Source organism: Pseudophryne corroboree, chromosome 6, assembly GCF_028390025.1.
Source record: "Pseudophryne corroboree isolate aPseCor3 chromosome 6, aPseCor3.hap2, whole genome shotgun sequence".
NCBI classification, from domain to species: domain Eukaryota; kingdom Metazoa; phylum Chordata; class Amphibia; order Anura; family Myobatrachidae; genus Pseudophryne; species Pseudophryne corroboree.
Window position 1 is genome coordinate 647180805 of NC_086449.1, and position 14783 is coordinate 647195587.

Sequence of the window (14783 nt, forward strand, 5' to 3'; positions counted from 1 at the left end):
GGTTTATTTTTAGGTCAGTGACTACTTATCCAATCTGAAAGACAAGATCAAGATTGTGACCACTTTTATGTGTGGCAGAAGGAATGACCTGTGTGAAGCCCAGACCATTCATTGTGCACAGGAGGTCTTGTCCAAGGCAAGAGAGTTCATCATCCACCATGCATTGAAATCCCAGAGGATGAGCCATCTTTGATGTTCCAGAACCAGGCCAGCAACAGTGTCTGCAATTTCTTGTAGAAATATCTTTCCATCTCCAGGGGGCCGGTAAATGAGAAGTACTCTGAAACCTAATCCTATCGAACGCTGGGCAGCAATGCACTCAAATGAGCGAGTATTTTCAATAGGGTGGACCATAAGTTTAAATTATTTTTTAAAGCAGATAGCTACCCCGCCACCCCTGCGGTCCAGTCTTGGGTTGTGGATGACAGAGTAGTTTGTTGGGACCGCAGCCTCCAATATAGGTGCTGCATTTTCATCTAGCCAGGTTTCTGTAATACAGGCTAAATCTGCAGATTCAATAAGGTCAGCAATTGTTGCAGCCTTGTTTCTTATAGATCTGGCATTACAAAGGACTGACCTGATTAGGCATACCAGAGGGCCTTCAGTTTTCTTTATGTTAAGTGCAGGAGCTCTAGGTATGGGAGTCACAAAGTGAGAACTGACAGTTCTATTCTTCCAAGCACAGGGCCGTATTTTGGGTATCACTTCTATTTGATTGTTCTTTGAAGCTGGGGGTGAGCAGGTGGGACTTAGGTGGTTACCCGGGAAAAGAAGTTTCTGCCCTGCTCGAGTGCGTCTGTGTTTTTTTTTTTAAATGCCAAGGGATTGGAGAATAGAAGCTTGTGATGGTGTAATACGAACTGCAGTACATGGTGGGCGGAGTGAAAGAATGAAGCTGGAGGAATATGTATACATTGGGTCATCAATGACAGATTACTATAAGTATGAGCTGCATATGAGGATTAGAGAGGGAGAAAAAGCAGTATTTTTTATTATTTTTTCTCCCCATTTTCGTATGTGATCCAAAAATTATAATGGGTTCATGAACAGAGTTATTGCTATAACCTATTGCTGCTCTTCAATCCAATGGGTATATTTGAAACAAGTGATAAATAAAATAACTTTGCTTTTTCTGTTGCTGATTTAGTCAATTATTCCAGGACAAAGCAGGCTTGTGGAAAGGTGTTAGAATCCAATTCCTATTGTGTAGGTGTGAAAAATCTCAGTGTAAGAGGACTTTGAAGTAGATTTCTTGTGGGGGTAGTGATAACATGTGTCCTGTGGAATGGCTGGGGTCCTGCAATTTGAAATGAACATTGACCCTTCAGCAATTCAGAGCCTGAATATACTGTATGTTAGTTGATTAATGCAAGAAGTCAGAGTTATTTGTTGCTCAGAGAACAGAGGTGAGTGATGTCTAAGTGAGGGGCTGGATGGAGCCAAAGATAGGTTGTATTCCACAGTACCTTCTCTGGGATGTCCATTGCAGAGTACAGTAGATGCCAAACTGAAGGACTTCTCAATGGAGAGATGGAAAGGTTTCAATCCAGTGTATATCTCAGAGCAGGAATGCAATCCGTTGATTTTGATGAGATGTCCGCGTAGAGTAGTACAAGTTAAAGGTAAATTCTTGGATATTTATGATGATTCATAGGTCAGTTGTGTTGAATTTAAGCTGTTTTTTGGAGATGATCAGGAGCATGCAAAAGGCGGGGTAGCCATTTTGGGCGCCAGTACAGCAGTTCTCATAGATAACGATGATCCAATGTATTCTAGAAAAAAGAGCTAAGGGGATAAACCTTTGCACCATTTATTAAATTGTCTAGTCAGGGGTGTCCTCTGCTGTCTTGCCCTCTCTGCAGATTAATTCACGTTAAATGTCTTGACTTTTTAGTGGAAAATTTATGTACTGAAAACATAATCTAAACAGGCTTGCATGACATTTACAGCTAGATTCATATAGCCTAATTTCATGTCTGGGCAGGGATTGCTTCTGCATTTTTAAGAGAAGTTTTATATATATATATATATATATATATATATATATATATATATATAAAAATAAAATCAATAACATATATAATATATATATAATCAATAACAAGATCCAACACTTAATAATTGTGGTTGCTCTATTATTTAGTAACTGTTATTAAACTTAAGTCTTCCTGTATTATTTTGAAGTCTTCCTGCATTATTCATCATTGTGGTTCGATAGTCATTATTTGTACCAAGCAGCAGAACATCTCTTTATTTCACAAACTAATAATACAATATATTTAGGGCCAGTTGCAAAATGCACATCCCGCAATGCTTCTGTAGGTGGGTGCACGGCCACTTCACGGTACCGGGAACTGCTCAGTCAGTCTGTTGCAATCTGGGTATGTGGATACAGTATTATATCTGAATATTAACATGGTGGGAAGAGTGAAACATCACCTTAAAGTCCAAACTACTGCAACATTAGGGTCAGGGCCGTCTTAACAGCAGTGTAGGCCCCTGGGCAAAGCAATGCACTGGGGGACCTACCCATCCTCCAGCGGCAAGGGTGGGTGATACTGTTGGCGTCAGCTTTGATGTCTCACGGGCAGTAAAGGGTGTTCTATCTTCCGCTCAGCATGTAGGACCTGAAGCAGTAATTTTTGAATGAAGGGGCCCTGGTCCATGACTTCCAGGGTGGTAGGAGGTGTTAAATACAGAGGGGAGGCGTGGATAGTGGAGTGGGCTTAATATTCATCATTTTCCGGTGGTAGGGCAGCTTTCTTGACTGCAGATATCTCCAGTTCCTGGATATAGATTTCTAAGCTTTCAATGGGATAAAAACTAGAGAGTCCCAAGTTTCAATAGGTAATGGGGACTTGGGGATCAGAGTTCAGGATCTTGAGCAATCTACAGACGAAAACATAAAACTGCATACCAGGGCGTGAGGAGCTGGAGCGGGGACTAGCTGCTGCAAGGCTAATATATCTGGTTCTGTGCATAGTAGAGACAAGCTGCCAGTGTCCACCCAAAGGGGAGAAGCTTTTAAAGTGTACCCTCATAAAAACTGTATGTTAGACGGAACCCGAGATATCTGGCTGGGAATAGCAATTACCAGGCTTGGACGGGGACCACTGCTTTGAAGTCGGATATCTCCGGTTTCCCAGGGCTGATATAAAAAAAATCTTGGTATCCCTGGAAAAAGCGGACCCTCATCTATCAGCGAAGGGCCCTTATACTCCTGGAGGCCTTGGGCAAGTGCCCATTAAGCCTATATGAAAAGACGGCCCTGATTAGGGTCACCCTTTATTTATTGTGGGTTTTTCCTAAATGACTGTTAGGCTTAGCTTTATTTATGGCATATACTGTATTAACTATGAGAGGAAGGCAACATGTGTGAATTATAGATAACGTATACACATTTGCTCCCAGACATATGACGCATTCTAGCTGTCACCTGATGTTCCAGTGATTTTTACGGGACATCTGGATAGATTTTGCTTGTGTAAACGCTTGTATTCTAGAACACTGTATTAAATGTTCTGTTCTCCTTCTGTACAGGCCAGCCTTGGGGGACGTGTCAGGATGATTGTAACAGGAGCCGCACCTGCATCTCCCACAGTTCTGGCATTTCTGCGGGCAGCCCTGGGATGTCAGGTACAAAAGACTGCTTTATCTATGTTTTACATATATTATAAGTGGAATATCCTCAATAACTAGAACTTTCAATGCTTTTAAATGTCCTTTTAAAACGCATTGAAATCTAGAGCATCTGCATACGGGGGTAGTCTACACATTACCAAGTCACTGTCACGCAAACACTGCAAACTACAGGCAGCTCTGACTATATATGGTGTCCCAGGGGTACTGATCCAAGTCCCAACATTTTTACCTTCAAATATAGATTTCCATGTTTTACCTGCTCAGAAGGTGGTGAAAGGAAATTTGCTTTAAACCAATGGAGAATTATCAACAGTAATTATTTGCAGACAACTGAATAGCGTCTTTTCGCGAGTCACAATTGACAGTTAAATTCCCCCATAGGCTACTTCCCTAAACGTCTAGGAGACTGTTGAATTAGTACTCTGAACTCCTCGAAGAGCAGGTCACGCCCTGCATCCTGACCAATTCCTAGAATGCCGCGATTGTAGCAAATAAAATAAATTGTTGGAAAACATGGGCACAAGTGGGACGTAAACGTATATGACTTGTGCTTGCCACTTATGACGTTGTTACACACCAGTACATATCTTAATATAGGGGGTAATTCTGAGTTGATCGCAGCAGGAATTTTGTTAGCAGTTGGGCAAAACCATGTGCACTGCAGGGGAGGCAGATATAACATGTTCAGAGAGAGTTAGATTTGGGTGGGTTATTTTGTTTCTGTGCAGGGTAAATACTGGCTGCTTTATTTTTAAACTGCAATTTAGATTGTAGATTGAACACACCACACCCAAATCTAACTCTCTCTGCACATGTTATATCTGCCTCCCCTGCAGTGCACATGGTTTTGCCCAACTGCTAACAAAATTCCTGCTGCAATCAACTCAGAATTACCCCCATAGTTGCCAATTTGCATACAGTGCAGACGCACTTTTGGCTTTTTTAATGAGACCAACTCTGCATCAGACACATAATCAGAGGAATGCATAGTCCACCTGTATAGCAGCAATGGAATATAAGAAGTTGGAGTTATTAAAAGAGCTTTTCAAAGCCGCAGCATCTGGATATTACACACAAAACGCACCAGTTATTGTATTTAATATCATTGTCCCTTCAAATCCAGTGGCAGAAATCACAGAAGATGCAGTGACTTTGAAAAGCGCCGCTTAGTAATTATATGCCTGGATTCTTTGTTTACACAGAAGGAAACATTCAGTTCTTCATATCTTCCAATGGGCCTCCATTAACGTATCATTCCCATACAGTACAGCAGGATTACAATAAATGACTGTCTGAATCAATAATAGCACTTTAAAACTGTGACCTAAATTCACAGTATTATACCCACATGAACATACAAGAACAGACACTTGCTGAGACACACAGGAAACCATTTTTTGAATCTGTACATAAATCACATTTGTCATTATATTAACCTAAATTCCTGGGTTCCTGTAAAACCAACCCTGGGTAACCAGGTCATAAGCAATGCTGTACAGTATAGGTAGACAAAGATGTGCTGCAATTACCTTCACAACATGTGTTTTATATATATTACAATAAACAGTTTAAATAATTAAATCACATATAATGTTCAGTTAAATTGTTCAGTATATTTACTTTCACAGGGGTAAATTTACTAAGATGGGAGTTCTATTTAAGGTGGGGTATTGCCTATAGCAACCAATCAGATACTACTTCTCATTTATCTAGACCCTTCTAGAAGATAATACCTGGCATCTGATTGGTTGCTATTGACAATGTCTATAATATTTGTCCTATTAAAAACACGTTAAAGGTTAAAGAACACAGTACGCCATTGGCGCAAAAAGTACCGCAAGGGTACTCCCTTAACTATACCTTAAGGAATGTACTTATACTGTAAACATTTGTGCAGTGACAATGTGTAGATGTAATGCAGTGTAACCTTGTTAGCTTAAAAGCTGTATGTGCGACTATGACGCTCTGAGAAACCTTTATGCATTTATAATAACCAATCAAATACCGGTCTAAGGTTCTAACGCCTTTAGTAAGAATGTTATTACTTGCAAAAAGAGTAATACAGTACAAGTCACACACTACAATATAACACAGACTAACTAACCAGATAACTACACAGGAAATACAATACAATTATGTTTAAGGGAAAATGAGAGAGAAAGAAGAGAAGAGAGAGAGAGAGAGATGGCTCACAATAACAATAAAGACAATATGTTTGCAGAGAAGCTTACACATGTGAGGAACAATCGCTGCGCAGTTAGTCAATGCTGAGAATCTTTGTGGAGAAAATACTTGACCTTACCCATACTGGCTGTCCCTATATACACAACCCTACAATACCGCATGGGACAGAAGCTAGACTCCATTTTGGGAAACCTCCCATGATTCCAAGGACTGCAACACGTGGTTGAAAGGGGGATGCTAGCAGCCATTTTAGATTTGCAGGTCCAAACACATGGCACTCTCTGCTACACCACAATCACATAGCAGAAGACACAAGACTCCATTTTATTCCAAAATGTCCAAGCCTCAAAACAATGCATATGTTCTGATTTTACAATTCCAAACCATCTAAATCGCCTTTCACAATTTCAAGCAAACACAGTATCTCAATAACCAGAGCATATGAGCTATCACAAGACCAGACCACCAGGTACCCACAAGTATCAGCGTGCCATTGCAACACGCACATATTCAAAGGTAACTGCATGGTGGTATTCATGATTAACAAGATATATTATAACATACCAGCACAATCTATTTTAAATCACCATAGGCAAACAAATACCACAAATGCTATGCTACAGGTTGTCTAATGTCCCAGCTACCATCACAGATTCCCAGATCTATCACACAAACAAGTTACAATATCCTCTTTAAACCAGCACCATTGACCTTAAAGCAATCTGTCTATATTTCCTTATCTAGCCATGTGAATTCAATACTTAGCCTTTAGCTTGGAGGTCAGTCCTGGGGATGTAGCCGCCATGCTGCTGGGTGCCAGGTAGCTGTGTGAGTGAGTGAGCCCTGTGATTTCCAGTGGATAATATCATACCTGCATTCCAGCTGTGGGGGGGTGTCAACCACAGGAAGTGTGTCTTTCACAGTATGTGGGCTGTCTTGTATCAGTGGCCTTGGTTATGCAAAATGTTGGGTGATGACTAACACATTCCTGTCTTCTGGAGAGCTATTGTTTGGCGAATACAAAACAAAACCCTGTCTCTGGGTTTTGTTCGATATTCATGATGTCCACTTTCAGTTGAGACAATGACATCTCAGCAATCATTCTTCTGGAGACAAACCCTAACCCATTCGTAAACACAGGTGTTGGCCCTCCTCATTGAGTCTCAAAGCTCAGTGTAATTAAAGGCTATTGTACTCCGTCTGCGGGAAAGATACTGATTTGGAATACAATTAATCTTCAATTACTATTCCTGTGCTTAACTATGCATATGAAGATGTGAAGCCCTCCCAACATGCAAACTATTGTTTGGGGAATCTCTAAGGTCAAAGAGCCATTTGAGACCCACTGATACCTGCTGGACTCAGGGGAATATTAACTTATAAAATACATTATATGGTTAAATTATGTAACGATTGAGTCGCACGCTGGGCACACAGAAACTCTACCGTAAATGCGCATACAGTGCGCCTGCGGGTGCACGTAACAGCGGGTATGCGCACGCACAGGAGAGCGCACACATGCGCAGCGCGGACATGTATGAGGTGCAAATATGGCAGTGTGTATAGTGATATTTTTCTGACTTTGACAGTCCACCCTTTGGCAGTCAACAATAACTGCCACTTCCTAAAACATTTCAAAAGGAGAAAAATATATGTCAAGTGTAAATACATTTCCATGGTTGGGTTGGGGAGGAGAAAGAGAAGGTGTGAAAAGGGTATGACCTAGTGAGATAGCAAAAGCATGTGTGTATGAATCCATGTTTGGGGGGTCATGTATCATCGTGCCGTACGTGTTTTAAATCAAGCTTCGAGGTATTGCGAAGTATACATTTGAATTCCTTCTTATCCCGTATCAAGGGTCTGTGGATGGGCTGTCAAACTCTACCGAGCTCATTTCGGCGTTTTGCGACAAAATGGGGGAGCACATTTTAGTTGATGATACATGAATGGGGGGGATATGTGATTGCTGATATCTGTGCCTGTATTCCCTATCGACTGTGTGTGTCATTACCTGAGGGTTGTAGAAATGAAGATAAAGAACACTTATGGTAAATGCAGTGGTATTCTATGTCAGGTTAATGAACATTTGTCGGCTGAAGTCTTGTTCGGTGTCTGTTGAATGCAGTCTTCTTTGTGCTTTTGCTCATAAGGTGCGAGCAAAAAGCTTTGTCAATGTCCATAGACTTACAAAAGTGTTGGGCTAGCGTAATTTTAAAATTTCTAGGGAAACTGGGGGTCTATGGCATAGTTCATCAAATATCTGTGTATAAGGTTGTCAAAACTTCTTCTTTAATCCATCAGTTGTCTGTATACAGGCTCGTCAAATTCCTCGTCCAAGTGGGTCTTTTTACCTTGGAGAAAACGGAAAAAACAGGTGAAAGAAACAGGTCGTAGAATCACCTTTTATCACAGCGTGGTTTCAATGGTTGGGTCGTAAATCAAATCCATTTTGTTATGCGATACAGTCATTATTTCAGGCAGTACTTTTCCAATATAACACAATCCTTCAGAGTTTGGGGCAAGCCACTTATACGCCTATCTCCCGCATATGAAATATGCATCATCGGGGAGAACATATGGGACAGAGTAGGACATAACCATATTACACATCCTCCATGTGAAATCTCCTACCCCTAATTCTCCCATCTGTCTAGTACACGTATCAGCTTGTACGATATGTGCACAGTATCCTGGTGATACCTCTCCAACTTTCGTAATCCTACTTCCTAGGGTATACCTATATCGGAAAGATTTTTCTCTACTGGCTATGTGGCGTATAAGCTCTGTATCTGTTGGCATTCTATCTGCTCTATATGAAAAGGTCATGGTTTGGTTACTCCATGACACTTCCCAATTTCCCGGCTTTCGGGGATTGGTAATGTTAAAACATACTAGGGGTCTATCCACATGATATTGGTGGAGCTTCAAACTAGGAGGACTAGAGATATTAAACCTCCTGTCCACCGGTCTCCCACCCTTTAGCTCAAGTACCTCCCCTACCGTTAAAGGAAATGGTACTAGCCCTGATTTGCTATGACCTTGAGGTACTTGAGAGCATACCCAACAATCTGTCTTATTTAACACACTACCCACTAAGGAGTGATAGTCACTCAATGGATGCCGGTCCATGTGGATATTAAAACTGGATTGGCATTTCTTAATGCACCCATCCTCAACTACATTGTCACAGAGCCTACAGATACAGTTTTCTTCAGCTAACAATCCTTCACAATGTTTACAAATAACATGGCTGCTAGATCGTTTCCGGTACTCGCCTTTGCTTGGTGATTGTGTTGCTATTGGAAATTTACACCTCCGTCTCAGTCATCGGAACCTTTCTGGATCCTTTCTCGACCTCACTGGTACTCTCACCGAAACAGACTGCTCTGGTCAACATCAGGGTCAACATGAAAACACGGATCACAGTCTCTTGAGGCGAGTCCATCTTACAGGAGGAGAAAAGGAGAAATTTGTAATGGGGGTACAGGAAAACAGTTTGAGGGGGAGAGAAACTTGTTACGATAATTAGTTCTCTAGTCTTGTTGTTCTTCTCGTTCTGCTGTCATCTCAAAGGTGCTGTCTCTCAGTCTTCCAAACGAACATTCCGGTGATGCAATATTCCTTCCAAACCAGCGATCTTTCTGTAAGGAGCAAAAATCTTGCATTACCATTTGTCTAACTGATGTGTGACATACCATCTTTAAAACATGAAAACATGAGTGATAAGAGAGAAACCCAAAACAAAAACAAAAGAGAGAGAGAACAATTCATATATATATATATATATATATATAACATAACACATCAATAAACAACAACAGGAAAAAAAACATTTTTCAGACATTTTAAAACATTGTCAGATCATCAGGCTGTCATATCTACATGTCCAATGGTTTCCTTGCGCAGTCCCTCCCACCAGCACCTCCATACTCCACCCTCTGTATCTGGCCAGGATACATTGATGCGGATAGGTCATGCTGGGGTTTGGTAGACTTCTGCAAAGACCAAGCAGATATGCAATGTTTGAGTCCTATCAATAATCGTCAGAGATGGGGAGAGAAAAGAAACATTTCACAGATACATTTACAACGTTTCACCCGGTCATTCCTGTGTCTTCAGGGAATGACCTCCCAATTTATTAACTGTTACCTCAGGCTTACCATCAGTCCTAATGATCACCTTTTATAATTTGGTGTGTCATATTCATGCTCATATTCATGTCTAGGGGGTCTGACTTTATGTGGGCTGTTGCAGTTACTGGCATAATGCCCTTCTCTTTTGCAAAGATCACAAACCCTGGGCTTCCTCCAAGTGTCAGTGAAATGGGGTCTTGGTTGATTTGATGCCTCCTCAAACGCTTGGATGCTCATCACCATCAACCGCTTTCCCTGTACCTCCCTGATTCCTTGGATACCATGATTATGTCGTTGTCTAGGGAGTTGATATACCTTCTGTGAATCTTTGATCATACACTTAGATCTTTCCTAGGATCTGGGAAATCAGACATGATTGATCTCAATTCTGTCCGGGACCAGGGATGGCGCATTGCACTGTCCTTGATGGGAATGATTCCCTGATCGTCAGTCTTCCCATTGGGGACTGTGATCACCCTGACAGGACTAAACTCAATTACATCACCTTGTTTTGGTCTTACAATATGGGGTACATTTGTTTGTGCGTGATATAAAACTTTGTACGTACCTGTGGACACGACCTCACCTGACCCTCCGTTAGGGGGTTTGATTATTGCCTTTACCGATTTGGTCGCGTCCACCTGGATGTCTTGTAGGATGGCTTCTGGAAGAGGTGCCGACATCGTTCTGGGCTCACTTTCTTGTTTGTATTCCTGAGGGAAGTTTGACATGGGGTGCGACTTGCACAGGTTAACATATGTGATTTTTACACTTTCATTTTTATAAACATTATTACATTTGTTACTTTCGTTCTTAATACAGTTACTAAGTGCATTTTTATCGTACAACATTGTGCCATTTCTCTGCAACCATAATCCTCTCCATTGCCATGTCTCTCTTCCCAAGATGAGGGTCAGATATGTAAGTTAACTCTCTTTGCAATTCACTTTCCTGTTGCCATAACTGTAAATAATCAAAATGTTTGATTCGTCTCTTTGCTGATTTAATGAGACCTATCCTCCTCCTTAGATTTTGTAACACTTCTGGGCTAAAGCTGCCTATTTTTGGGAACTTCTCCCCGTCATGTACAGTCATTCTCTCCCATTCATCACATAAAACCTCTGTGTGTAAACCATATTTTTCACACATTACGTACCTTGCCGACCCGACTGGTCGGTTCACTGAATCAACCCGAACCGAGGTTGATCGCTACCTTCCTGAACAATTGGCCCCCAGAACTTGCAGGTGTTGCTTTCACCACCTCTGACCTTTAATCAGGGTCTTCAGCGAACCCTTACAAAAACCAAAATGTTCACGATAGGCTGACGGTGGCGGTTTACCGAGTACCCCACTCACTCGCCCACATCGACCAATACGACCTACACACTGCCTTAGCGCTGGCGTACTCGACCCAGGGCCCCTATGAACCTCTATTTACTGGAACATGCGAGGGATATCCGCAGAACACTTACTCTTTCCAGTAACTATTGGTTGTTGGACAATTCCTGAGTGACCAGCGAACTTCCCTTCAGAAAATAAAAAATTACACAAATCACGTCAGAATGTACAAATAGTGTTTATGACCGGTTTCGTACACAAATGGTACTGGTCAGATTACTAATGCACACAATTTCGTGCGGTACAATCGTTCAGCACATAAGCAACTAATCTTATGTGCAGAGCGACCAGTGGAATCGAAAATTTCGGCTGCGAATTCCTTCAGCCAGAGCTTTATTGGCCTATATGGGTTCTGCACCAACCCCCTGGGTTGTGCCTTTTTCTCTTATTTATAGCGGACTTCTTTGTCTGCTGTACCTGGACCTCCTGGTCTGTGCTACAGTGTGACCTCCTGGTCTACTATACTCTACTGCTCAAATTTTATGTTTAACCAGAGATGCCTCCCTAGCCACCATGCACGTCACTTACATGTATGTACTCCTGCGAGAACTCGACTTCTTGTGGTTCAACCTCAAAAATTGTATAAACTTAAAAACACTCACTCATCACATGTACACTTTTGTTTCTATTTCTATTTCTGCGCAGAAATTTTCTTTAGACCAGATGTGTTGTGAATTTGGAGAAGGATCTGTTAATCTAAATTTCGGACACTAAAATAGACTTGCGCTACTTACCACGTTGCCACCTTTCCGCCTGTTGCAATAACACTATCGTGTGATTTGAGTTACGTGGGCGTACCCGGACGCTCCGTTGCGTAATATACGCTGCGTGCGTCGGCCTTTGAGTTGCGTACGCGAGTCTCAGCCCTTTGTTAGAGACACGTGCACGCAAAGCAAATATCCACCGTAACACAATGTACACGTTTATCAATGTAGATGATCCCCGATCATCTACCGAGCACCACACTGACTTCTCCTTGTATCTCAGGCAAAGCTGTGTGTGTTTGTCTACACCTTAATGTATTACTTTTACTCTTTAACTATGAAATAGCGGCAAATCTCTCTTAGCACGTTTATCAATTATAAAAATGGCAACCAGGAAAGTGAGATGTGAAGATTACACAAATGAACATGCAATTCTAAATTAATCTAATAACATATATTGATGTAAGCACACGCATATAGATATTACATATAAGTACCAATCACTATTACTTATGATTGACTATGATATAGATTAAATAAATGCATTAAAAAAAACTCATTAAATGATGATTTCTTTTTGACAATGGATGGCTGATTATTTCCTGAGTCAACTGAAAATCAGCCGCTTAGGAAAAAAAATAAAAATGTGACCTTCCCAAAATGGCCGCTGCTCCTCCCCCTTTCACCTCCATGAGGGTCACACAAAATGGTGGACAGACCATGCTGCTTCTTGTCACAAAGAAAGTCATCATTCAAACTCCTAAAGTTATCATGCTATGCAGAGCGATTAAAAATAATTTTAAACCTATTTAAACAGACAAACCATCCAATCTGCGTGTGTAGTTGGCACCAAATAGAAATAAAAACTAGATTTACAAAGACAATAACGTACTGTTCTTACCTTCCAGTTCCGGATTCCTTCAGCACCCTTTACTAAGCGAAACAGACGCTTATCCAGACAGCACTACGAGGAATATGATCTCCCGCCCTTTGCTGATGGATAATGTCTGCTGGAATTACCTAGTATAGATATGTGAAGGACCGACGAGCCGCCAATTGACAATGTCTATAATATTTGTCCTATTAAAAACACGTTAAAGGTTAAAGAACACAGTACGCCATTGGCGCAAAAAGTACCGCAAGGGTACTCCCTTAACTATACCTTAAGGAATGTACTTATACTGTAAACATTTGTGCAGTGACAATGTGTAGATGTAATGCAGTGTAACCTTGTTAGCTTAAAAGCTGTATGTGCGACTATGACGCTCTGAGAAACCTTTATGCATTTATAATAACCCAGTGTTCGCAAAAACGCGCTATAGCGCGTATTTTACCCCGTTTTCATGGCCAGGGACTCACTTGTCTAAAATGGGCGGGTCCCCAGGGACGCGCTCCGCTTGATGAATCCTGGCTTTAAAATGAGGAGGTGGAGCTTCGACTCCTCTCCTGGTCATGTGCAGCGGCTTCACACAAGGTCCCAGCATGATGGCTCAGTGTAGTGTGCGGGACCCCATGGAAGGCTGCAGAAGACGTTTGTATTTAACGTGGCTGCACTCAAGGGGGATCCAGTCAGCGGGTGACAGGCGTATGCTACGGGAGTCATCGTTAGTAACTGTATGTGCTGCAAGGGGGGGGGGGGGAGAGAGAGGAAGGGGGGAGCGGATCGCTGTGTATGTGCTGCAGGGGGGGGGGGGTAGAGGAGAGTGGACGGCTGTACATGTGCTGCGGGGGGGGGGGGAGATAGGGGAGCGGATCGCTGTGTATATGCTACAGGGGGGGGGAGAGAGGAGCGGATCGCTGTGTATGTACTGCAGGGGGGGGGAGAGGACGGCTGTACATGTGCTTCGGGGGGGGGGGATAGGGGAGCGGATGGCTGTGTATGTGCTGCAGGGGGGGAAGAGGAGAGTGGACGGCTGTACATGTGCTGCGGGGGGGGGGGAGATAGGGGAGTGGATGGCTGTGTATATGCTGCAGGGGGGGGAGAGGAGCGGATCGCTGTGTATGTGCTGCAGGGGGGGGAGAGAGGACGGCTGTACATGTGCTGCGGGGGGGGGATAGGGGAGCGGATGGCTGTGTATGTGCTGCAGGGGGGGGGGAGAGGAGAGTGGACGGCTGTACATGTGCTGCGGGGGGAGGGAGGAAGAGGGGAGCGGATCGCTGTACATGTGCTGCAGGGGGAGAGAGAGGTGCGGATGGCTGTGTATGTGCTTCGGGGGGTGGAGAGGGGAGCGGATGGCTGTATGTGCTGCAGGGGGGGAGAGGGGAGCGGATGGCTGTATGTGCTGCAGGGGGGGGGGAGGGAAGAGGTGCGGATGGCTGTATGTGCTGCAGGGGGGGGGAGAGGTGCGGATGGCTGTATGTGCTGCAGGGGGGGGAGAGGTGCGGATGGCTGTATGTGCTGCAAGGGGGGAGAGAGGTGCGGATGGCTGTGTATGTGCTGCAGGGGGGAGAGGGGAGCGGATGGCTGTGTATGTGCTGCAGGGGGGGAGAGGTGCGGATGGCTGTGTATGTGCTGCAGGGGGGGGGGGGAGAGGAGAGCGGATGGCTGTATGTGCTGCAGGGGGGGAGAGGTGCGGATGGCTGTATGTGCTGCAGGGGGGGAGAGGGGAGCGGATGGCTGTATGTGCTGCAGGGGGGAGAGGGGAGCGGATGGCTGTATGTGCTGCAGGGGGGGAGAGGGGAGCGGATGGCTGTATGTGCTGCAGGGGGGGAGAGGGGAGCG

General features: G+C 43.4%; 1 protein-coding gene across 7 annotated transcripts in view; it reads left to right on the forward strand.

The window, feature by feature from the left end:
* ACSL6 (acyl-CoA synthetase long chain family member 6) overlaps positions 1-14783 on the forward strand; it is a 415322-nt gene that overhangs the window by 335162 nt on the left and 65377 nt on the right. For all 7 annotated transcript variants that reach the window (XM_063928196.1, XM_063928197.1, XM_063928198.1 and 4 more), the window contains one exon: positions 3541-3636. In XM_063928196.1, the coding sequence (XP_063784266.1) occupies positions 3541-3636 (96 nt within the window). The remainder of the gene's footprint in view (positions 1-3540; positions 3637-14783) is intronic.